At 41.0% G+C, this 26,036-nt stretch overlaps 1 protein-coding gene and 1 long non-coding RNA gene across 4 annotated transcripts in view; one reads left to right on the top strand and one right to left on the bottom strand.

Moving 5' to 3' along the window:
• CCDC192 (coiled-coil domain containing 192) overlaps positions 1 to 8,975 on the top strand; it is a 243,827-nt gene extending 234,852 nt beyond the window's left edge. The window contains exon 7 of the mRNA XM_003900059.5: positions 8,645 to 8,975. Coding sequence (XP_003900108.2) covers positions 8,645 to 8,943 — 299 coding nt within the window. The 3' untranslated portion in view covers positions 8,944 to 8,975. The remainder of the gene's footprint in view (positions 1 to 8,644) is intronic.
• Positions 8,196 to 26,036, bottom strand: part of LOC103885393 — a 72,296-nt gene continuing 54,455 nt past the window's right edge. For all 3 annotated transcript variants that reach the window (XR_004183818.1, XR_002522726.2, XR_002522724.2), the window contains one exon: positions 8,196 to 8,683. This is a non-coding gene — a long non-coding RNA (uncharacterized LOC103885393). The remainder of the gene's footprint in view (positions 8,684 to 26,036) is intronic.

The following is a 26,036-nucleotide window of genomic DNA, read 5'->3' on the forward strand; positions in this document are numbered from 1 at the left end:
AGAAACAGAGCTTCTTAAAATCTCAGGTTTGGGCCTGCTGCTAGGTGAAAACGTATATTCCTTCCAGCGTGCCATTGCATTTCAAATTTTTCCTCTAAAATATAACTATTATAAGACTGATCTTCATTATGAAATATTATAAAAAATTCCTAGCTAATATTATACTACATTTTAATTCTTTTTAGTGACCAAATCTCTTTGCCAATCAATTCTATTCTTATAATGCTGCTTGCTTTTTCCAAATCAATGAACACATGCCTACTTCAGATGGATCCTAAATGTTCACAGCTTTAGTGGAAGGAAATTGAAGTACCTTTGAAGTCAGTCATTTGGCACTACAGAGATTGGCCTCTTTACAAATAAAAACATTAAAAGGGGGAAGATAGATTAAACCTCAAGACATAGGACTAATTTGATTTTCAAAAAGAAAAATATTTGTACTACAATACAAAAAAAGTGAATCATTTATTTCAGAGAATAGCCATTTGCAAACGTTCAGTGTAAAAATCTAGAGAAGGATAGAAAACCTAAAAAGTTGTTTTGTTTAGGTTTGTTAATTTAAGTGGGAGGGATATATTTCTAAAGAATATGTCCTAAAGGTGTGTGGACTGTGCAAATCCAAGTATGGCAAGAGGTGAACCTGGACTCTGTGGTGGTTGCTGACAAATAAAACACAACTTTCGAAACCAGCGTGTAGTGAGTCAGAGTGATGGGCATTTGTACAGAAGAGGAAGCTGACATTGTCCTTTAGGCCAAACAGCAATCCTGGGTGGCTCTGGTGGAATGAGGTATTTAATCACCTCACCCACCGGTGATCCTTGTTGAGTCTTTCTTGTTGTGTAAATACTTGGCAGCCTTAGTCATTTGCTTGAAAGGCAGAGAGAAAAGTAAACTTCCAGCTGAGGTGTTTGTTTAGGCTAATCCCAAATTTTATTAACTCAGTGCTGCCCCTCCCCTACTCCACTGTGAAGCTGCAGCTGTGGGAGCCAACATTTTATCTTATTTATTCTCTATGTGCAGGTTCCCAAACATAATTATTGGCTGAATGAATGAACAAGAAGATGACTATGGAGGATACTTGGGATCTGGCTAGAAACAAGTATATTTCCCATTGTTAGAAGTAGTTGGATCAGAAATTAGATCAGTGCTTCTCAGCAGTTCTCTGTTTAACGCATATTTTTTGGTGGCAGCCATAAAGAAATCAAAATGGGGACAACCCTTTTTAGCAAGAAGTATTTAGAAAATCTAAAAGAACTCTTCCTCCTATTCATTGGGTCACTTTTCAGCCCTGTATCACTGTTTACAGAAAAATGTTAACTTCTTGGACTCGTGAAGCAATGTTCTCACTTATTCTAGGTGTGTTGACCTAATATGAAACCACTCCTTCTTGCTCTGATTAGCAACAAGTGGTGCCCTACTGTCCTCCCAGTCTATGTTTGGCGGCGTTCCCACTGTCAGGTCTCTCTGTAACAGTGTGCAACTGCAGCGATCACAAAATGCAGATTTTTAACTCATTGATTACAATTGGCAGCCAACTTCTGAAGAGCTGGAGGGACACCACTGACTGAGAGCCACTTGCTTAGAAAATTATCAAAGAGAGGTCAGGCATGATGGCTCACGCCTGTAATCCCAGCACTTTGGGAGGCCCAAGGCAGGTGGATCACCTGAGGTTGGGAGTTCGAGACCATCCTGGTCAACATGGAGAAACCCCGTCTCTACTAAAAATACAAAATTAGCTGGGTGTTGTGGTACACGCCTGTAATCCCAGCTACTCAGGTGGCTGAGGCAGGAGAATCGCTTGAACCCAGGAGGCGGAGTTTGCGGTGAGCCAAGATTGTGCCATTGCCCTCCAGCCTGGGCAACAAGAGCGAAAATCCGTTTCAGAAAAAGAAAAGAATCAAAGAGATGTTACAGAAATAATTCCTATAATGGGTAGCAGGTGAGACTGGATCACCCCAAAAATATAGTCAACTTGTCAGGCCTCTGAGCTCAAGCCTGCACGTATACATCCAGATGGACTGAAGCAAGTGAAGAATCACAAAAGTAGTGAAAATGGCCGGTTCCTGCCTTAACTGATGATATTACCTTGTAAAACTCCTTCTCCTGGCTCAGAAGTTCCCTCACTGAGCACCTTGCGACCCCCGCCCCTACCCTCAAGAGAAAAACCCCCTTTGACTGTAATTTTCCACTACCCACCCAAATCCTATAAAACGGCCCCACCCCTATCTCCCTTCGAGGACTCTCTCTTTGGATTCAACCTGCCTGCACCCAGGTGATTAAAAAGATTTACTGCTCACACAAAGTCTGTTTGGTGGTCTCTTCACATGGACGCGCATGACACAACTCTCAGTCTCTTAAGGTACTCCTTCAACTACAGTCGCCTCTATTGTTACCTATTTAGCCATTATTAGTCATTTTTGATGTAACTCGCGCATGTCACTTTTCTCAGAGCATGAAGGTTTTGAGGGTACGAAGAACACGAAGCTGGAAACGGCCAAAGGCAATGTATTTTGTTCTGGGCCTTTGGTCTTTCAAGGCTGACATAGAAAAGTGGGTACAGCCTGAGTCAGCCAAAGGCAGAATGCGGGACTGCCTCTTCTCTCACTAAATCTTTCTAACCCTGCCGAACTCCCACCGCCCATCCCCTATAGCCTTTTTGCGAGGACCCTAAACCCTCATTCTCAGTCCTGACTTACATCTCTTTTAAGTAATGGTAGAAAGAGGGAAAATGATGAAAAATGATGTATGACTGTAAAAACCCCTGCAGTAGTGGCGAAAGTGATGAGTTTATACCCTCATTGTTGCTAATCAGGTTTTTCCTCCCTGTCTCACATAGAAGAGCCTTTCTTGTTGCAATCTCTGAGTTTCCTGGATCCTGTGGGTGTGGGGTTAAGGCTGAGATGATCTGGTCAGATAACAGCACCTCCAGGCTTCAGGGAGCACCACCTTGGCAAGACTGAGCTTCCAGCAGAAGCCTATGAGAGACCACAGCTGTGTGAAGTGTGGGACATATAGAGCTGTCAGGACTTTGGGGACATACATCACTTCCTGTTACAGATGAGGGAGACGAGATGGGGCGAAAGGAGGGAGATGGTTAGTGAGAGATTCTAGAAAATTCACTGGGGTGGCCTTGGGCACTTTCCAATACAAATAGGACATGAGGCTCTTGAAGTCCCCCACTTTGCAGAAGAGTTTTAAACACTTTAGTTGTAATGTGTTTAGAAATGGAACAAAATATTTGTTTTACATGTGTAAATAGACTAGTAGTAAAATATACTTGTATGAGAATTTTTATTTTTAGTATGTCTTTAGGTTGTCTATTCGCATTTTCATTTAATACATGAGAACAATACAGTGGGAATCCTCATGCCATCTCTCTTTTTTCAGCATCTACTCTACCCCTTACCTGACTGTCCTCTTCTTGTGCTATGGACTGAATTATGTTCCCATCAAAATTCCTGTGTTGAAACCCTAGCCCCTGACTAGATGGCATTTGGAGATTGGGTCTGTGGGAAATAATTAGGCTTGGATGAGCCTTTCATGATGCAGCCAGTGCCCTTATAAGAGATATGAGAGAGTTTTTAGTCTCTTTCTTTCTGCCATGTGAGTGTGTCCGGAATTGGGGGGTTCTTCCTCTCACTGACTTCAAGAATGAAGCTGCAGACCCTCGTGGTGCGTGTTACAGTTCTTAAAAATGGTGTGTCTGGAGTTTGTTCCTTCAGACATTCAGATGTGTCTGGAACTTCTTTCTTCTGGTGGGTTCATGGTCTCACTGTCAGGAGTGAAACTGCAAACCTTGGTGATGAGTGTTATAGCTCTTATAGGCAGCGCGTCCAGGGTTGTTCATCCTACCCGGTGGGTTCGTGGTTTCTTTGCCTTCAGGAGCAAAGCGCAGACCTTCATGGTGAGTGTTATGGCTCATAAAGGCAGTGTAGGCCCAAACAGTGAATAGCAGCAAGATTTATTGCAAACAGTGAAACAACAAGGTGGAAGGACACTCCAGCAGGTTGCCATGCCTGGCTCCGGCAGCCTGCTTTTATTCCCTTATCTGACCCCACCCACATCCTAGTGATTGGTCCATTTTACAGAGAGCTGATTGGTCCATTTTGACAGAGTGCTGATTGGTGCATTTACAATCCTTGAGCTAGACACAGAGTCACGGAGTGCTAGTCCTCCAAGTCTCCACTAGGTTAGCTAGATACAGAGTACCAATTGGTGTATTTACAAACCCTGAGCTAGACAGAGTGCTGATTGGTGTATTTACAAACCCTGAGCTAGATGCAGAGTGCTGATTGGTGCATGTACAATCCTTGAGCTAGACACAGAGTGCTAAAGGGAAAAATTCTCCAAGTCCCCACTAGGTTAGCTAGATACAGAGTGCTGATTGGTGCACATAAAATCCTCAGGCTAGATATAAAAGTTCTCCAAGTCCCCATCCGGTTCAGGAGCCCAGCTGGCTTCACCCACTGGATCCTGCACCGGGAGCTGCCCGCCAGTCCCGAGCTGCACGTGCACTCCTCAGCCCTTGGGCTGTCCATGGGACCAGGCGCCCTGGAGCAGGGGGCGGCGCCCATCGGGGAGGCTCAGCACAGGAGCCCACCGCAGGGGGCAGTTCAGACATGGCGGGCTGCAGATCCCGAGCCCTGCCCCTCGGGGAGGCAGCTAAACCCTGCGAGAATTTGAGAATTTGAGTGCAGTGCTGGTGGGCCGGCCCTGCTGGGGGACCTGGTGCAACCTCGGCAGCTACTGGCCTGGGTGCTAAGCCCCTCACTGCCCTTGGCGGGCACGACCGGCCGGCAGCTCTGTGTGCAGGGCCCCGCAAGCCTGTGCCCCTGCCCGCCGGAACTCGCATTGGCCCGCGAGTGCCCTGCATAGCCCCGGTTCCCGCCTGCGCCTCTCCTTCCATACCTCCGGCAAGCAGAGGGAGGAGGCTCCGGCCTCCGCCAGCCCAGAGAGGGGCTCCCACGGTGCCGTGGCAGGCTGAAGGGCTCCTCAAGCGCAACCAGAGTGGACGCTGAGGCTGAGGAGGCGCTGAGAGTGAGGGCTGCTAGCACATTGTCACCTCTCATAAGGACGCAGCATAAAGGTGGCCAGGAAGAGAGTCCTCACCAGAACCTGACCATCCTGACACCCTGATCTGAGACTTGCAGCCCCCAGAACTATAAAAAATAAATGTTTCTTGTTTAAGCCACCCCATCTGTGGTACTTTGTGATAACAGCCCGAGCTGCCTAGACACCCGCTTCTCCTCTCATTTTCTTTCTACTGTCTGGCTGTAATACTCTCTTCCAGGAGGATGTGGTGCTGGTGACCCTGACTGCCTATGCAATGCCACTTTGCTGCATTTTTGCTGCTGTATCATTAGAGCTGGATGAACTCTACCTATATTGCATTGTCTAAAACCTTTTTGACCAGTTTGACCAGGGGTGGCACTAAACTCCTTTTTCTTCATTGTACACATCCACTAAAAACAACTCATTCTAAAAGCAGAGGAAAAACTGGGGAGAGAAAACATGGAAGGAGAAGTCAAAGAGGAAGATGTCAGACAGGCACAGTGAGGCTCCAATGCACCCCCCTGCACCCCTGCCCCCTGCCGAGGCCCTGCATCCCCCGCTGCTCACTGCTCCCCTCCTTGGCATCTTCCCTGGCTACTTTGCTGCCATTTTTCTTCTCCCACTCCTGATGAAACTCGCTTCAACCCATCTGAATCAGTTTCTTATGTAGTTTAAGGAGTAGCTTAGGGACTCAGAGAAACATCACTGTCAGTCACGGATACAAAAGCCTGCTACCTGGATACCTACACACCTGCTTAAGGTGGTGCAGCTTTGCTGTGGTAGTGCATTCAGGCAAGAAATCACCCACTCCTCGGTAAATAAAATTAATTGGCAGTCATCACTTTTTATCAAACTTTGATTTCCATGACTCCATCCTCTGGGGTGACAGAAAAATGATCTCTGTGCCAATGGTTGAGGACCAGAAATCCTCCCTCTCAAATAATATCTGTGCAGGTTAACTAGAGCCATCTCCAGCTAATATATCCACCTGGGTTTCAGAAAGTGCTCATCTGGAAGGAAATGCTAGCCCAACACATTATCCAACAGAAATATAATGGGAGCCACAAATGCAAGCCATGTATTTTACATTTTCTAGGAGCCACATTTTTTAAAACATAAAAATAAGTCAGTGAAATTATTTTAAAAATACATTTTCTTTAATACAATATATTCTAAATATGTTAATGCATAAGCAATATAGAAAATTTGAAGTATTTAACATTTTTTAAACTAAAATCTTCCAGTCAACTGTGTATTTTACGTTAAAGCACATCTCTATTCAGACTAGCTACATTCCATTGCTTAATGGTCACATGTGACTAGTGACTATTGTATTGGACAGCACAGCTCCAGCCAAATGAAAGGAAAGGTGAGACCTTGGCATATCTGGAGATGAGAAAGGCCTCCTGCCATATGGACTCCCTCTCCTAGGCTGGAAAACACAGGCTTATCCCAGAGGCAATGAACTGAATGCTCTTTTGAAATTTGAGATGTTTTCCCATTGCTTGTTAACTTATGAAAGGTACTGAAACCAACATCTTTTTTTTTTTTTGAAATGGAGTCTCACTCTGTTGCCCAGGCTGGAGTGCTGTGGTGCAATCTCAGCTCACTGCAACCTCCACCTCCCGGGTTCAAGCGATTCTCGAGCCTCAGCCTCTTGAGTAGCTGGGATTACAGGTGTGCACCACCACACGTAGCTAATATTTGTGTTTTTAGTAGAGATGAGGTTTCACTATTTGGCCAGGCTGGTCTTGAACTTCTGATCTCAAGTGATCCACCTGCTTCAGCCTCCCAAAGTGCTGGGATTACAGGCGTGAGCCACCATGCCCCACCTTCAAACCAACATCTTAAATATTGTTATAATTTTAAATATTCTAACAGAAATTCAGAACAAAAATTTCCCCACGGGTTCTTAAATGTTAGTAAGGTGCCAATAATTTCTAAGAGCAGAGAATAGCTTGATGTCTGTCTCCTCTTAACACTTTTGTGAAGCCAAAAGCACCCTGCCCACTATGCAATGTGCTGCCAAAGATTTTACCCCTTGATCCCTTGGGAACGTGATGACTGTCAATTAATTTTATTTGTTGAGAAATGGGTTATTTTTATGCTCTTTTGCCTGCATGCACTACTACAGCAAAGGTGGTCCATTTTCAGCAGGTGTGTAGGAACCTAATAATAGCAGGCTTTTGTATCTGAGACTGACAGTAATGTTTCTCTCAGGTGAAGCCGTGAGATTTATTTTCACTGGGAATCTCATAAATTCAGGACCTCAATTGTAACAGTCTACCATGGAGACCATGCATCAGGTTCATTCATACATGCCATTAGCTCCATTAGTGCTGAAATGATACCCAAGCCCTTGACATCTCTTCCTACTTACACCTAAGTCTGCCTTTTATATAGCTCAGAGACATTTAATGCTGGAAATTTCTACAGTGGTAGGGTACTGCTAAAGGCTAGTAAGATGGACTTGAGTTTAAGGAGCTACATTTTTTGATGGGCTAGAGAGGTGTGTTTTCAAGGACTCCTTATGGCCACTCATCTTTTATCTCTTTGTTGGAACCTCTGTCCTTAATTACTCAGGCCTTTATCCTCATCTGAGGGGTTAACTGATAGAAATTGATAAAGGATAAGCTTTCATGTCCAAGAGGTATTTGTGATTTTATTAAGAAGTGCCAAAAAGACTTCAGGCCTAAAAGAAATGAATCTGTATGGGAAATACCATGCTAATAGAGTTTTCCTGGATCACCTCAAATTGCACCCTTGCCGACTTTAAAGCTGACTTGGGTTAAGAAACTGGTCTTTCTTCATTATCGCTTGCCCCAGAAAGGGCATGGCAAACTTTTCGCTATTCATTTATTTATTTATTTAGAGACGGAGTCTTGCTCTGTCGCCCAGGCTGAAGTGCGGTAGCATGATCTCCGCTCAATGCAAACTCTGCCTTCCAGGATCATGCCATTCTCCTGCCTCAGCCTCCCGAGTAGCTGGGACTAAAGGCACCCGCCACCACGCCTGGCTAATTTTTTGTATTTTTAGTAGAGACGGGATTTCACCGTGTTAGCCAGGATGGTCTCGATCTCCTGACTTTGTGATCCGCCTGCCTCCGCCTCCCAAAGTGCTGGGATTACAGGCGTGAGCCTCTGTGCCCAAATCTCATTTTTTATTTTAATTGAATTAAAATTCAAATCAAAGCATAATTCTACTCAATCATAGCTCTTGTGAAAGATTCTGAGGGAAAAGAATAAGATGAAATTTGGGATGGCTGTTGTTTGTAGATTGGATTTTCATGGATGGATGAATCATTCCCATGGTTAATTGAAAGTTAAATGCATATAAACAAGAGTTGGCAAAGGCTGATTCTGAACACTCTCAAGAGGCTCCCAAGTTTTGTTTTGTTTCTTTTTTCATGAGCACCCAGAATCTTTCCTCTCACTGGATCCAGATTTTATTCTCAGGGTATCTAACCAGATGACGCAACATCTGTGCTCTCTTTTAAGAACGTGAGAAATGAAGCTTTTTCATTTTTCCTCTCTTCAGCTTCTGGGAAATCTAATCAAAACTTCTCAGACTTTCCTTTTCTTGTTTGCTTTAGAAGACAGCTCGCTGGAAGGGTTCTGTGGAGGTCTCCCACCTGTGGAAGAAGGTGATAGAAAAATTAGCCTGATAATGGAACTGTCGACCCAGGTTTCCCTTCAGACTGAGAGGATCACTCAGCTGAAAGAAGTTTTGGAGGAAAAGGAAAGGAAGATTCAGCAGCTGGAAGCTGAGCGGAGTCCCCATCCTCCCCAAGAGGTCAAGGACCCTCCAGGATGTTTACCAGAAGCCCCAGTTTTCTCTACTGATGACGTCCCTCCTGTGGTCTCTGATGAGAATTGTAGAGATTCCCAGTAAGAAAACAATAAAAGTTTATTAAGTGTCATCCAGGTAAAGTCCGATCCCAAGTAGTGTCCTAGGTGACAAACTCAAGTTCAAGTTCATGCGTTTGACTGTATACTATAATGTTTGTACTGGAAGGAAACAAATTAAAGGAAATGTTCAGGAGCAAACACTGCATGTTTTCCCTTCGGACAGCAATCGTCACGTAAACCACGCAGCTGTAGAATACTATGTTTTTAGACATTTCTGGTAGCAGTAGGGGAGGGAAGAAAACAAAACTAGACAGATGGTGAAAGAACTTAGCATTATCCTCTTACCAGAGATTTGTCACACTGCAAGGGAGGGGCGGCACCGACCCCGTTTAGTATGCAGCTCTATTGTGAACAGAAAGCTGTCACAGAGGGCCAGTTTCAAACTGGTGAATGCGCGGGTCTTTAGCAGGAGCTAAAGAGCAGGAGCCGTCAGCAGAGTAAATAGCCATGAGGTCTGTCCTTTCATGTCCTCAGGAGTTGATTTCTTTATGGCATGCATTTTATTAACATTAGCAAGGATAGAAAGGAAATAAAACTAAAGCAATAAAAAAAAATTAAAAATGGGTGAATCAAAGCTGCAGTCCTTTGGGAAAAGTGTCCTGGTATAGCATCTCCCTGGGAAAAAACACAACACTGATTTTTCCCTTAGGAACAAGACTAAAACCAAAGCAAAATACAATCTTCTGTTATGATTGTACCAATGTGCTGTGAACAGTGCAAAACACTGGCAGGAATAATGGAGAATGGGCAACGGAAATCTGCCCTGTAATTAATGGAATAAAAGAAATCAGATCATATTCCTTTTCCACTCAACCCCCTCAAATAAACTATTTCCCACTCAAAGGGAGCAGCTAGGCACTAACTGTGAGGAAGACTTCGGTCCTTAGTTCTTACTGTTCTGGTACAGCAGGACTCAGACAAATAGCTCTAGCTGTCTCATGAGTATGACTGTAATGCTAGTTCTCAATTTAATTCAACTAGTTCAACAAATCCTCATCAAATACTCTTGTATCTGGAAGGCACAATTATAGATGTTAGAAATCACAGCAAACATGAGAATCACCATTTTCACCATCCAGAAGTTCACAGACACACAAGGATCTCCTTAAAGTAAGGCTGATTGTATTGAGAGATGGGAAATGGGAGAAGGAAAGTGGGTGAACGTGGGGTAAACCTGATCAGCATTGCTTTAGCAGAGGTTCTCAGACATACCGAGCATGAGTAATCAGCAAGAATGTATATTCCTGGCCTCTAGTTTAGGGTCCAGGGATATGCATTTTAATAAATACATGTGGTATTCCTGATGAATTTATTCCAGAAACTACATTTTAGGCCACATTGGCTTAGGGATGGCTTCAAGCAGACCTATTATACTTTTGCTCCTAGACTGATAGAGAATCCCCAGAAGGAGAATTTCTCCTTGAAATCTGGGATGAGTCTTCTACACTATTTACCTATTGCACAATCTGATTACGGATCCCGACTATCTACAAAACACATTTTCCAAATGTGATTTTTCAAAAACAAAAAGGAATTAATTGAGTTCTTGACTCACATAAGAAAACTTGTTGATATTGACTCCAGAGTTGCTACTCCACCACCAAAAAAACCCAAAAAACATGGGTCCTATGAGTAGCTTCGGTTTTCAACCAGGGCAAGAATTTCCCATATTTGTATTTAACCATTTAACCTCAGTTTTGCCTACAATGGCTACAAGTATGTACAGGTGCAGTTCTATATCAGAAATGAAACCAACTTACTGATCATGAATGTACACTACCCCAGAAAGTAGTTAAAAATACCTCTTTATCTTTTCCATAGGGTGCACTTCAGTCCCTACAGAATCCACTTCAGAAATCCCTTCTCGCTGGTCCCTCCTTTTTCTCACCTCCCCAAAACCCATGATTTCCCTGATCTTTTCTATCTCTCTGGCCTAGGTGTCCCTGTTGCACTCATGAAGAGCCCATTGTCCCTGACCCTACAGTGAGACTGAGGGTTAGCATGTTCTTACTGTGTATTTGTAGGAGAAAGCTTTAAATCCTTCCCTTTGTTAAGAGTGGACCATCTGCAAGATAAACTGTCATCTCCACAATTTTCCTGTGTTATTATGCTAACCAAGTTTCCAATTCTTTATTTGACCAAAGATTGTCTTAATCTCATGGGATATTGGGAATGAGATATCCCAGTCTCACTATAGGAAAGTAGAGAGAGAGAGAGAAATTTTCATCACATTCCAGATAGCCGTGTGTCAACTTCTAGATCAGTTTCCCCTGGCTAATGCCCTGAGTAGCCCTCAGTATGAAAGCGGCCTGTCAGTGGAGATAAAGTAACAAGCAGAGCAGGAGCTGGTATTAATAGTTAATTGAGCCTATCACCTCTAAATATTCAAGGACCAGCCATCGAAGAAGAAAGCATCAAGGGTCATATTACCCTGCAAAACCATCTTTACAAGAAGCTGATCTTGACTCAGGTCTAGGTTACTACCAAATTAGAAGTGGGGAGGAAATTTGGCCCAAAGGTATGAATAGACTAATCTCTGTTAGGGACATCTTAGTAACAAGAAATTTTTAAGTATCCAGGGTTGGAGGTGAGGGGATGGGAGGAGTAAGTTATTGGCCTCTGAGAAATTTATTCTTTTCCTTTATTTGTTTATTAATTTAATACCATTTAGAGACAGGGCCTCACTCTGCAGCCCAGGCTAGAGTTCAGTGGTGTGATCATAGCTCATTGCAGCCTCAACCTCCTGGGTTCAGGCAATCTTCCTGTCTCAGCCTCCGGAGTAGCTGGGGCCACAGGCATGAGCCACCACACTCAGCTAATTGTTTTAGTTTATTATAGAGACTGGGTCTTGGAATGTTGCCCAGGGTGGTCTCGAACTCCTGGCTTCAAGCAATCCTCCTGCCTTGGCCTTCCTAAATTCTAGGATTACAGGAGTGAGCCACCGTGCCCAACCTGAAAAATTTTAAAGTAGAAAAATTCGCATTCCCAGCCAAATCTCTTTGCGATTGTATGCCCCAAACTTCATTTCTATGTTCTGCTGAACCTCTAGAGAATTGAGTAGTGAACTTCAAATTGTGTTAAACACTGGGTTCAGACAAACTGAAAATCAGATTATAGCTGACACTGTAAACACAAATCTCATTTTCTTAGAGCAAATCGGGTTGCTGAGGCAGTTCACACTGATTATTAAAATATTGTGTATAAATATAACAAAGAAATTAATATGCTAATGATCCTATTTTTAATGAAAATTGAGCAAATCATCAGGTAATATATCTGATTCAAAAATAACTGAAAATCCAGGAAATAAGGTACTTAACAAGAGTAACACAAGCCATTCTGTAACAGTATAAAAACATTTACAGAACTATATACATAGTTTTAATTCTCCTTTTTCACCAGGCATGAACATTTCTCAGACAGAAAGTTAAATATGCAACATTTCTAACCAATTTAAGTAAATGTTGGATTTAACAATTTAGTTTCATTACTATATTAGTGGACTTCCAAATACTTTCATGGAAAGCTGAACTCATAGCAATAACCTTGTTAAAGATTAGCAGAAAAGCAAGCCATTGGAGTAACTGGCCCAGGAGTTGCTCTAGTATTCAGTTCAGCAAAAGCAGATAAATTATAGTACTTTCTAAGAGCATTTCTGGAAAAGAATGAATCTAATCCAATTCTAATTATCTCCTATACTCTCTCTGCTTATTTCAAAATCCAATCATTTTCTTCTATATTACACTGAAATAAATAATTTTTGGTTTAATGCAATAAAAAGAGAATTGTTGATAAATGTTATAGGCTTAAGTAAAAATAATGTTTATTTGGCAATTATCAAATATAGGAACTGCAAAGATAAAACTATTCTAAAAAATTTTTTTAAACATTTTAAAAAGACTTAGGAAACCAAATGTTTGAGATTCAAAGCCTGATTCTCATAATTTGAAATTAGACAACAAAAAAGAACAGATAAATTATAAAGAAATAATTATTATTTCTCCATGGTTTTATAACAAAATTTTTTATTAAGATTTCCCACACACAAGAGAACTTTCCTGCTAAAAGAGGAGAATCAAGTTCAAGTAGGAAATAACCTTTTTAAAATAGAAGAACAAGTACACTGGGACAAAGTTCACAGCAAAAGACAGGCCTCACCATGAAATTTCCCACACCTAATGAAATTAGGACTTTTATGGTAAAACAAAACAAAACAAAACAAAAAACAGTGATTTTCAGTTTCCCAAAGAAATCATTTTCAAAGCCAGACACTCTCCTTCTCCCCACCCTCCACCCTCAAGTAGGCCTTGGTGTCTGTTGTTCCCTTCTTTGTGTTCACGTGGACTCAAGGTTTAGCTCCCACTTATAAGTGAGAGTTTAGCTCATTTATAAGTGAGAACAAGTATTTGGTTTTCTTTTCCCTGACATTAATCTGCTTACGATTATGGCCTCCAGCTTCATCTACATTGCTGCAAAGGAAATGAGCTCATTCTTTTCTATGGCTATAGTATTCCATGGTGTATATGTACCATATTTTCTTTATCCAGTCTACCATTGATGGGCATGTAGGTTGATTCCATGACTTTGCTATTGTGAATAGTGCTGCAGTGAACATATGTGTGCATGTGTCTTGTGACAGAATGATTTATGTTCCTGTGGGTATATGCTCAATAATGGGATTGCTAGGTTAAATGGTACTTCTGTTTTAGGTTCTTGGAGAAATCGCCACACTGCTTTCCACAATGGCTGAACTAATTTACATGACCACCAGCAGCATATAAGCATTCCCTTTCCTCTGCAACCTTACCAGCATGTCTTATTTTTTTTGACTTTTTAATAATAGCCATTCTGACTGATGTGAGATTGTGTATTACTGTGACTTTGATTTGCATTTTTCTAATGATAAGAGATGTTGAGCATTTTCTCATGTTTATTGGCCACATGTATATCTTCTTTCAAAAAGTGCCTGTTCATCACCTTTGCCCACTTTTTAATGGAGTTGTTTGTTCTTTGCTTGGTAATTTGTTTAAGTTCCTTATAGATTCTGCATATTAGACCTTTATAGGATGCATAGTTGGCAAATTTTTTCTCCCTTTCTGTAGGCTATCTGTTTATTCTGCTGATAGTTTCTTTTGCTATGCAGGAGCTCTTTAGTTTAAATTTGGTCCCATTTGTCAATTTTTGTTTTTGTTGGAATTGCTTTTGGTGTCTTTGTCATGAAATCTTTGCCCCAGCCTATATCCAGAATTGTGTTTTCTAGGTTATCTTTCAGGGTTTTTATAGTTTTAGGTCTTAAGATCTAAGTCTGTAATCCATCTTGAGTTGATTTTTGTATATGGTGTAAGGACAGGGTCTGGTTTCAATCTTCTGCATATGGCTACCCAGTTATCCCACCCAGACATTTTTTGAATATAGCTAGTGTCCCAGCATTTTTTGAGTACAGCTCCCTTTTCCCATTGCTTGTTTTGTAAACTTTGTCAAAGGGCAGATGGTTGTAGGTTTTGGCAGTATTTCTGGGCTCTCTATTCTGTTCCATTGGTCTATGTGTCTGTTTTTGTACCAGTACCATGCTATTTTCATCACTGTAGCCTTGTAGTATAGTTTGAAGTCAGGTAATGTGATGTCTCCAGATTTGTTCCTTTTGCTTAGGATTGCCTTAGCTATTTGAACTCTTTTTTGGTTCCACATGAATTTTAAAATAGTTCTTATTTCTAATTTCATGAAGAAAATCATTGGTAGTTTGATAGGAATAGCAATGATTCTCTAAATTGCTTTGGGCAGTATGGTTATTTTAGCAATATTGATTCTTCCTATCCATGAGCATGGGATGTTTTTCCATTTGCTTGTGTCATCTCTGATTTCTTTGAACAGTGTTTTATAATTCTCATTGTCGAGATCTTTCATCCCTCTATATCTAGCTGTATTTCTAGATATTTTATTCCTTTTTTGGCTATTGTGAATGGGATTGTGTTCTTGATTTGACTCTCAGTTTGGATGTTGTTGGTGTATAGAAACACACAAACGATTTTTATACATTGATTTTGTATCCTGAAACTTTGCTGAAGTTGTTTAGCAGATCTAGATGCTTTTGGCCAGAGACTATGGGGTTTTCTAGGTATAGAATCATATCATCTGCAAACAGAGATAGTTTGACTTCTTCTCTTCCTGTTTGGATGCCTTTTCTTTCTTTCCCTGGACTGATTGCTCTGGCTAGGATTTCCAGTACTATGTTGAATAGCAGTGGTGACAGAGTACATCCTTGTGTTGTTCCAGTTTTCTAGGGGACTGCTTCCAGCTTTTGCCTATTCAGCATGGTGTTGTACCTTTTCAATAACATGAGCTTGTGGCAGGATGACATTTAATTATATGACCGTTTCCATCTCTACAGTTTACTATTGTTTTTTGTTTAACAAAGAATGACCCTTAGTGCACAATTCCAATAGTACCAAATCTTTCTGTTCTTGGATGGGAAAATCACATGGCATGTGATCTAATAACTCTTTAATCCATTTTCCTCAATGTCACAAATAAGCTTCACCAACAGTTCATTATCTGTTATCACCCTTTTCATATAGCATGATTATATCACAGGCAATGGATGATAGCAGAATGGAAGAGAAAGAACTAGCCCTGAACCAGTCCTTGGTCATATGAGGTCCAAGTAATGATAACAGTGAGTTATTATTAAAAGAAAAATGCTGATAATATAATCTTTGGCCTTGCAATAAAAAAGTGCGCCTTATTGCCTAGCTCCTATTGAAGTAAAGTTGATATGGTGATAGTGAAAGGAACAACAAACACCCATCATGGATGCCCACTATCTTGTTCCGGACCTGCATTTACTAACCATCAACTATGTATATAGAAATGTAACTAATATTTACACAGCAATTTACAGTAATTTAAAACATTTCAAATAGATTATTTTATTTGATCATCATGAGAAGGTTTTAGCTAGATAACTGGTCCTAAACTTACAACTAGAAAGTGCCAGAATCAGGATCTGTAGTCCCCTGGCCAGTATACATTTCATCACTCACCACTCCTGTGCAGTTAGACAACAAAGCTATTTATTGCCTATACCCCCTTTCTCAAGTCAGACTCCATCCCATTTATAAGAAAAAGAGTTTTCCATGGGTATCTTCTTTCTCATGCTTGCTCCTCTATAGGGGTCCAAAAAGTGGTCCAGATTCAACTGACCAACTGTTTGGTTCGGCACAGAACAGTGTTTTGTTTTTTGTTTGCTCATTTTGTTTCATTTTGTTTTGTTTTAAAGGAAATGCTTTTAAGAAGGGTAGGGGTGGCCGGGCGCGGTGGCTCAAGCCTGTAATCCCAGCACTTTGGGAGGCCGAGACGGGCGGATCACAAGGTCAGGAGATCGAGACCATCCTGGCTAACACGGCGAAACCCCGTCTCTACTAAAAAAACACAAAAAATTAGCCGGGCGAGGTGGCGGCGCCTGTGGTCCCAGCTACTCGGGAGGCTGAGGCAGGAGAATGGCGGGAACCCGGGAGGCGGAGCTTGCAGTGAGCTGAGATCTGGCCACTGCACTCCAGCCTGGGCGACAGAGCGAGACTCCGTCTCAAAAAAAAAAAAAAAAAAAAAAGAAGAGTAGGGGCTGCACTCTACATTTTGCTCCAGGTCCCACCATTTCCTATTGTTTTATGCAGGGCTGCTTAAGGCATTTGTCTTGCCTGCCTGGTCCTATAGGTGTGTAAACCCTGCCTGAAATGCTCTCAATTGTGTATACCAGGTCTGATTTGGTATGCTGTGGTTGTTAACTTTTGATTTATAGTCTAAAACAAACATTCAAAATGAGTGCATTACATCCTACATTTAACATCAATACATATTTCCACATGTATAATAAAGAAGGAAAAGAAAACCTAAAGAACGTTACTAAGAGCCCACTGCCTCATTCTCATGACTTCAAGACAGCTTATAAATCTTACTTTTTCAATCTGTTTTGTATGTGGTGGGGAATTCTGACAGCAAAATGTCATTTTACCCACATCACAAGCACAGGTAAATAGGTAAGTGATTACTACCAGAACCAGCATTTTCTGAAGGCAGGAGACCCACATATAGACATTCTACTCACTTGATCGTCAAACTTCCCTTTAAGGTCAGTGGCCTGATCTCACAGATTTCAACCATATGTCCTAGAACCTGGGTTATTCAAGCCTAAATGACACCCTCTGTGGGATACCAGAAGTCGCATAAAAATCTATATTTAGGAGGAAATGTTCTCTATACACACTACTTTACAGACTGCTTAGTATCTCAATCTGTGTATCTGCACTCAGATATATGGTGACTTCCATCTCAAGAAGTAGGTATTTGCATTCTCATAATTAAATGACCATTTTTATGACTTTCTAATGGAAAGGAAGGCATCTTCAAAGATGAATTAAAGTCATAACTCTAGAAATCCAGCTGCTGATAACTCATATGAAAGTTTTATATTTCTTTTTTGTTTGTTTGTTTTGAGACAGGATCTCACTCTGTCACACAGGCTGGAGGGCAGTGGTAAAAGCATAGCTCACTGCAACCTTGAATCTCTGGCCTCAAGCAATCCTCCCACTTCAGCCTCCCTGGCAGCTAGGCACAGCCACATGCCATCACACCTGGCTAATTTTTTACTTTTTGCGGAGATGGGGTTTCAATTTATTGCCTAGCCTGGTCTTGAACTCTTGGCCTGAAGTGATCCTCTTGCCTTAGTCTCCCTAAAGAGCTGGGATTACAGCTATGAGCCACCATGCCTGGATTCATATGGGAATGTTTAAGCTAAAACAAAGTCTCTTTCTCTGCCATACCATCCTCTACTATTCCAAAGACTTACAGAGCAGTACCACTATAAGCTGAAGTAGAAATCTCTCACCACACTGTCATTTTTGTTAAAATTTTCTGTTTTTTAAAATAGATTGACAGCCAGAGTATATATTCACTCGTTCACTCAAGAAACCGTTACTGAATACTTATTCTGAGTTTGTACATATCATATGCTTTAGTAATCATGTCAGATGTCTAGATTTAGCCCAGATTTACGCATAGAATAATATAGTTTCTTATTATTGCCTCAGAGATGTTTACTATACATTTTAAGTTTATTAAATAGTAGATTCAAGTAATGGCCGGTAAAAAGAAATCAGGAGGAGAGGTTTTCTATGCCATAGTTTCTCTTACAAATATATTTGAAAGTGATTAGAAGGAACTCTTTTTTAATTCTCCATGCTCTGCACATTCTGGAGAGAATGAATGCTACTTTGTAGGGGCAGATAACCTTCAGAGAGCCAGGTCATTTAGCATGTGCAGTAGATTGCAGGTTCAGGCACTTAGATGAAGGTCTAGGGCTTCAGTATGCAGATTCAGATTTCTGAAGGTCGGTCTAGGTATAGAGAAGAGCCATGGCTTCCTTTCTTCTCTACCTGACCTCCAGTGTAGCAAAGATGCCAAGAATTTAAATTAATCCGATTATCCTCTGGGAGTTACCCAGTCATACTATTTTGCCATAGAAACTTAGACCCATTCCATGAGGTTGTTCTCTAGATTGCTGGTTGCTACATACTTTAATAAACTGAGATTCTGAAGACAGAATATTGTTTTTCCTTCTTGGTGTTTGCTCCACAGTTGTGAAATATAGTAGTTATCTCGTGAAGATGTCAGAGTGCCTGTGAGTCAGGAGCTCAGGCTGTGGAAGGGCTAACTATAATGGTGGGAGTTGTTTCAAGCATCAGATCATAGTGACGCTTGCCTGAGACCCCATCCAATACTGAAATTCAATAGGCCCCTAGACTGATGTGTAATTTGAGAGAGCTTATTCCCATCTGCTACTTTTTCAGCAAGAACTAGAGAACTCAATCTCTACTGAGAAAAAGGAATTAAATTTTTAAAAGAGAGCCTGTGTCTATATGTAAATTTCCTTTTGTAGTAATTAAAATTGGAAAATAAAATAGTTGCATTACAAAACAGATGCATGGAAAATATCTTCCAGGGAATCAATCCCAAGAAACACCTTTTCTCATCAGTACTAATAATAACCCTTAATAGGCTGGGATAGTTGGTATTTTTCCCTATAGGGAAATGTGTGGTAAATCTGTAAGTCCTAAGTCCCAACACACAAACAAACATTCTACTGATTTAGTGAGCTCTCTACAGAGCAAATCATTGGATGAAATGACATCTGTTAACGTTAGTAAGTGGAAAATCGAGATACATGCTATTTTCTTCTTTGTACTACTTTAGTTGTCCTATATGTTTGATTAAATTAGAGTTTTTCCAGATGTCTTGAGTAGGCACGATTAACTACAATAGCTAAAGACTAAACAGGACACTACTGATCTGAACTTCTTTAGCACTTCACCCAGATAAATGAAAAGAGAGAGTTAAAATTGTTGTATTATTTCCAGCCAGCACTGAGACAGTGAAGTTTGTTATGAGTCTGGTGAAAATTACCCCAGAATGAGATTGATTAGAACTTTCCTTAAAGTGAGATAACTTGGGAAAGCTCACCCATACTGTGTCTTACACCAATCAGATGCTCGTAGATGCTTCTTCCTTCTCTTCTGGTGACCAAAGTTATGGTGGAGTACAGTGGCTTCACAAAATAAGCAACTTAATTGTCCTCTGTGTCAGAGAGCATTTTATGAGTCTTCATTCTGTTCCATTTCTTTGAAAGAGTTCTATAGAATCACAGTGGGTTAGATAATGAAATGGCACTGATATACCTTTCAGCCTCAAAATAATCCACACATGATTAAGAGAACTAACATTAAAAATTCACTGAGGGCCAGGCACAGTGGCTCGCACCTGTAATCCTAGCACTGTGGGAGGCCGAGGTTGGCAGATGGCTTGGGCCCAGGAGTTTGAGACCAGCCTGGGCAACATGGTGAAACCTCAACTCAACAAAAAATACAAAAATTAGCTTGTTGTGTACCTGTTGTCCCAACTACTTGGGAGACTGAGGTGGGAGGATCACTTGGGCCCAGGAGGTGAAGGTTGTAATGAGAAAAAAAAAAATATTTGAAATCTTGCAATACTTTTTCATCTCCAATGGTAGATTGTTTTTTTTCTTTGAGAATGGGTATCACTCTGTCGTCTGGGCTGGAGTACAGTGGCTCAATCACGGCTCACTGCAGCGTCGATCTCCTGGGCTCAAGGCATCCTCCCACCTCAGTCTCTCAAGTAGCTGGGACTACTGTTGTGTACTCATGCTCCTGGCATTTTGTTTTGTTTTGTTTTAATTTATTGTAGAGACAGGGTCTCAGTATGTTGCCCAGATTGGTCTCAAACTCCCAGGCTCAAGCTATCCACCTGTCTTGGCCTCCAAAAATGCTGGCATTGCAGGTATGAGCCACCATGCTTGGCCAACAGTAGATTTTAATAACTTGTGTGTATAGAATGTAATACCTAAAGTAATCACTTAAGCTATACAAAGAAATATACTTTAAAAATGGTATAGTGAATCAAAACTGAATTTAAAAAATGTTCAAATAACACAAAGACAGAAAAAAGAAAACAGAGAAAAAGAAGAACAAACAGAAAATAAGAAACAAAATGCAGAGTTAAACCCTGTAACAGCAGTGGTTACATGCAAATGTAAATGGCCTAAATACACAGATTAAAACACAGATAATGGTAGAGTAGGCAAAACTATATATCAAATTATATAATGTTCAATATATAGTTTTAAGAAACTCATTTCAAAGGTAACAACATAGACTGGTTAAAATTTTTTAAATAAAAAAAGATGCATTATGCAAGCAGTGATCAAAGGAAAGCAAGGGTGGCTCTATTAACAAGAGATAAAATAGGCTTCAGAGCAATGAAAATCTCTAGCATGAGAGAGGAATATTATGATTGATATGATCATATGATATGAAAAGAAGAAATAAAACTATCCCTCTTTGAAAAGTTGGAGAAAATCCCAAGTACCAAAAACAAAAACAAAAACAAAACAACAACAAAAAAAACAAGCCTTCTACGACTAATAAATGAGTTCAACAAAGTCTCAGGATACCAAAAAATACAACAATTAATTGTATTTTTATATAGTAGCAATGAACATGTAATTAAAAACACTAAAATAAAAAATGCATTGTCATTATAATCACTTTTTACAAAAATATCTTAGGTGTAAATCTAACAAAACACAGAGGACTTGTAGGGTGAAAATTGTGAAATGTTAATTTAAAAAATCAAAAAAGGTCTAAATAAATGGAGAGAAATACTGTCTTTATAGATTAGTAGATTCAATATAGTGACACTCTCCTCAAATTAATATACAGGTTCAATACAATGCCAATCAAATCTCAGCAATTTTTTTTACCTATTTAAAAGATTATTCTAAAATCTATATGTGAAGGCAAAGGTACTAAAATAGCTGGACACTCTGAAAATATTTGAAGTAATGTGGGGAACTTTCCAAAGTGAATGATAGTTATCAAATCACATATCCAAGAAGTTCAGAGTATTCCAAGCAGAATAATAAATTTAAAAATCAATAAATAACCCATACATATTTATGCTTATTATATTAAAATGAAAAAAAAAAAGAGGCAGAGACAAAGAGAAAGTATTGAATAAAGTCAAAGGAGGAAAAAATACCTTACCTATGGGAGGAACAAGGGAAATCACCAACCTAGGATTTTATATCAGCAAAGTTATTCTTCAAAAGTGAAGAATAAATAAAGACTTTCTCAGAAAAGCAAAATTATAGAAATAGACGACAGATCAGGGGTTGCCAGCTGTAAGTGCTGGAGAGGGAAGCAGGTGTGTTTATAAAAGGGCAACATGGGCCAGGTGCGGTGGCTCATGCCTGTAATCCCAGCACTTTGGGAGGCTGAGGCGGGTGGATCATGAGGTCAGGAGTTTGAGACCAGCCTGGCCAATATGGTGAAACCCGGTCTCTACTAAAAATACAAAAATTAGCTGGGCATGGTGGTGCATACCTGTAGTCCCAGCTACTCAAGAGGCTGAGGCAGAATCGCTTGAACCAGGGAAGTGAGGTTGCAGTGAGCCAAGATCACACCACTGCACTCCAGCCTTGGCAACAGAGCGAGATTCTATCTGAAAAAAAAAGGTGGGGGGAGGGGAGGCAACGTGAAGTTCCTTGTGTTGATGGAAATGTTCTATAACTTGACAATATCCTGGCTGTGGTTTACATTGTTTTGTAAACTGTTGCCACTAGGGAATACTGGGTAAATGGTACCCGGATCTCTCTGTATGATGTCTTTTTTTTTTTTTTTGAGACGGAGTCTCGCTCTGTCGCCCGGGCTGGAGTGCAGTGGCCGGATCTCAGCTCACTGCAAGCTCCGCCTCCTGGAGTTCATGCCATTCTCCGGCCTCAGCCTCCCAGTAGCTGGGACTACAGGCTTTCCACCTGCGCCCAGCTAATTTTGTGTTTGTGAGAGTTGCCCTGTAGGTGGTCTGATCTCGGCCTTGTAATCCACCGTCTCCTTCCCAGTTGTGGCTGCAGCCCAGCTCTTACTGCAAGTGAATCGACAATTATCTCAAATATAAAATTTAGTAGAAAAAAAAAACTCAGCCTGTTACGAATCGTTTTTACGTATCCTCCTTCTGGGGCTGACCCTAATAAGCTGCGAGAGAATGTAAGCAGATGGCAGCCCTGCAGCAGTGGGCAGCAGGTGTCCATATCTGTGTCAGGCCCATGCTGGCCTCCCGCTCCAGGTGTGACTCATCCTATCTGGTCCTGTGCAGACACATGAAGTGTGGTGCTTATTCCCATGGTGGCTGGAGGAGCTGCAGACCTTGGCCTGGCTCCCATGTAGCATCCTGGCATCCATCTGCTAGCAGGTAGCTTCAACCCCCTGCTAACAATGCAACACCTCATTCCTGCCACAAGACCTATGTAGCACAGTGGTTCTCCTCACCTTGGATCAGTGACATGCTCTAGGGGTTTGGGGGAACTTTTCACATGTCTTTGCCCACAACTTCAAGAGCACATAAAACTGAGGAGACTCTGGCCCTCTCCTGCCTGGATCCACTGTGCCACCAGTTCTCATCTATACCTGTCAGCTGGCATATCAGGGTGGCATGGGAGAAGGGATCATTTCCCTGAGAATTGTCATTGCCTAGTTCAAACCGTGGTTATAAGTTTCACTCTATTTTCCAAAATGCGCCCTCAGAAAGGGTTCCATCATATCCCCGTTTCCCAGATTTGACCATAAGAGAAACTAGTTCTATAAGGATGCTTCTGATTTTTTTCTGTCTTCCTTCTAAACCAGCATATTTTGCTTAAGAATCAAGACTATGCTACCTTTGTTATTCTAGTTGCGTAGCATCTTTCTTTCCCCAGGGCAATGTGCAAGTTACGTCTAACTTCTCTGGGCTGAAAGGAAACAGCCTTAGGTAAATATGTGAAGAGAAAATATTTAAAGAGCTTGGCAATGAGAATAAAGTACATAAATGCATACATGGGTGGGGGGAGGTTATGCTCCTACAGTAAAATATCTCTGTGTTGTACCGTACATAGTAGCAATGCTGCCATATGGCTCTGGCTGCTGGGCTTCTGTTACTGAAGTTGTATACAACTTGTCTTTTAATGATAGTTGCATACAACTTGTCTTTTAATGATAATGCAGTCCGATTGCATTAAGACTCAAGACTCAAAAGTCTCTTTGAAAATGCTTATTGATGTGAATGCCTTCATTTTTCTTAAAGAAAAAGGAAGAAACACATGCAAGAAAAGAAGCATAAGAGGAAAACCTTGAGCAAAAACCCTGAGAAAAAATAATGATTTGTAATCCCTTGTCTTAATGTTATCCTTACAATAAAGCTTTCCTTTCCCCTTCCTCTGTGCTGTCTTCCAACTTCCTGATGCCTTTCACTGCATGCTGAACCTCTGTTTCCATGTGGGCCCTTTGTGGTGCCTCCCCACCATTCACACAAAGGTCCTTTTCAAAAACTCAGGCAATATACTTGTTTGGTACTAACCAGTTGCTTACTAAGTCACCTCACATCCTGGTGCACAGAGCGCTATAGATAATTAACATTGTGAATTCTCTGTAAAAATCCAAGCCAACGTACTGTTGGTTAAAGATTTCAAACACAAGAAAATCCTTTGTGTGAACAGGAAACTGATTTGCGTACTTACTGTTAACTAGGCAAACAACTTGGAAGTGAATAGCATTTGTTCTCTTGGCAGCCCTGTGTGTATAAAGAGGCTTAGCTGGAAGATTAAAACAAATTCTCTTAAAATATTGCACTGTAAAACCATACACCTGCCCAGAGTTCAAAGGACTGTGGTCTTACAGGTTGTATAAGCATCAGGAAACTTTGACATGGGAAACAGTTTATAATCACATAGCTAGACATCTAAGGCAAATTCCCCTAAGTCCAAGGTTTTTCAAGCTTGCAATGTGAAAAGAGAAAGCCAGACTCATCCACTTCCTGAAGAAAGACCAGGCGGAATGATAGCAAGGAGTATTTAGGAAGCTTCCAATGTCCTGTGGATGAGGGAAAGTGATGACTGCTGAAAGGCAGGCAAAACATGAAGCCACTTGGGTATGCTATGACAGAAGACAATTTAGGATTTTGTTAACTCCAGCAATTATTATGATTATGAAAAAAAATGCTGCTTCTTAGCCTATATGGTGATTATCCTTTAGTTTCTATTGAAGATTATAGGCTGAGGGAAATAGAAGTATATAGAAAACGTAAGAAGTTGTAGAGAAGCGACAAGGCTGTTCAAGCTTTCATGCAGGCTGAAACTTTCTGGGAAACTACCCACACACCAGATAATATTAAAATAACGCAGGTGTGCAGTGGGTGAAGCAGGGAGAGGCCCATTCATCCAGGTGTTAAAAAAATAACTGCTGTTTTTATTACTACCTGTAATTTTCAAATTAATGACATAATGCTTCACAGGATAAATAGACCACCTCATAGAGGATAGTTGAATTTATTTTTTTAACCCAAAGCAGGAAATGCTCTTGCTGGGCTCTGTCCCTCTCCTGAAGCTGCTCTGGGCCCCCAGCCAAGGATTGCTCACCAGGCTCCTATTTCCCTTTTTTGATCTCATCCAATCCATTTACCTTATGCTCTCACTTTTTTTTTTCTTATTTCTCTCTTTTATATACCTCCTGCATGTTAGGTAATAGAGGCAAACTGCATTTCCTGTCTGCCTGCTTAAAGCAGGGAAAGATTAGCTTGGACAGATGTAAAAAGCAGTTGCTAGTTTTGCCTTTAAAGACACAAGGATACGTAAAAATCCTTTAAAAGTGAGACTAGATTGCACATCTATAAGCCTCTGGGGTGACTGTATTTCTTTTAGATAAAACAAATGGTTTGGGGGAACTTAAGCTATCCATGTGGATCCTCCCTCTGTGGTGTGCAAACAGGTGGACCACTCATGGGCTTGATGCCAATGAGTCCCCCCACTCCATGGGAATTCACAGAATGCCCAGTGGCAGCCTTCAATCTCCGGTTGCTTGCAGAACAAGGTACCCAATCTCCTGTTAAATTAGGCTCTGTTTCTTTCACTGAAAGAATTATGTCTTTATTATTTACTTTCCAGAGAAACTTTCTTTACAAAACTCCAAAGTTTAAGCCTCTTAGCATTTTCTCATCAGTTTTAGCAGATATTTCAAACCAACCAGACTCAGAGACACATTCACTATTCCGTCTGTCGCTCAAGCTCCCCTTCTCTTCAAATGGCTGTTCTACTTCTGGGTAACTAATTTAATTTTATAAATCCAGCTACAGTCCCCTTAATAAACTTATAGGGATCTAGTTCAAGTAGGTGGAATCATGAAAGCTACATGGAATGCCACCTGTTGGAGTTTGCTTTCACTGTAGAAGAAACTTTGCACCATATGAGCAGCTCTCCAGGAAGCACCCTTTACATCCATTATGTTGCTTACTCTTTCATTTCCTGCTATTTCAGCAGGCAATGGTGCACCCATGTTCAATTTCTGATTGCACCACTTCCTAGCTGTGTAACATTGAGGAGAGTCCTTTAAGCCTTGGTTTCTAGCTTAGGACCATGCCGAACACAGTGTTATCTGATCTTCCTTTCTGGATTTTCCCTTGGAGCCAGAGGCCATTTCCACCTAA

This window comes from Papio anubis, chromosome 5, assembly GCF_008728515.1.
Source record: "Papio anubis isolate 15944 chromosome 5, Panubis1.0, whole genome shotgun sequence".
Classification (NCBI taxonomy): Eukaryota; Metazoa; Chordata; class Mammalia; order Primates; family Cercopithecidae; genus Papio; species Papio anubis.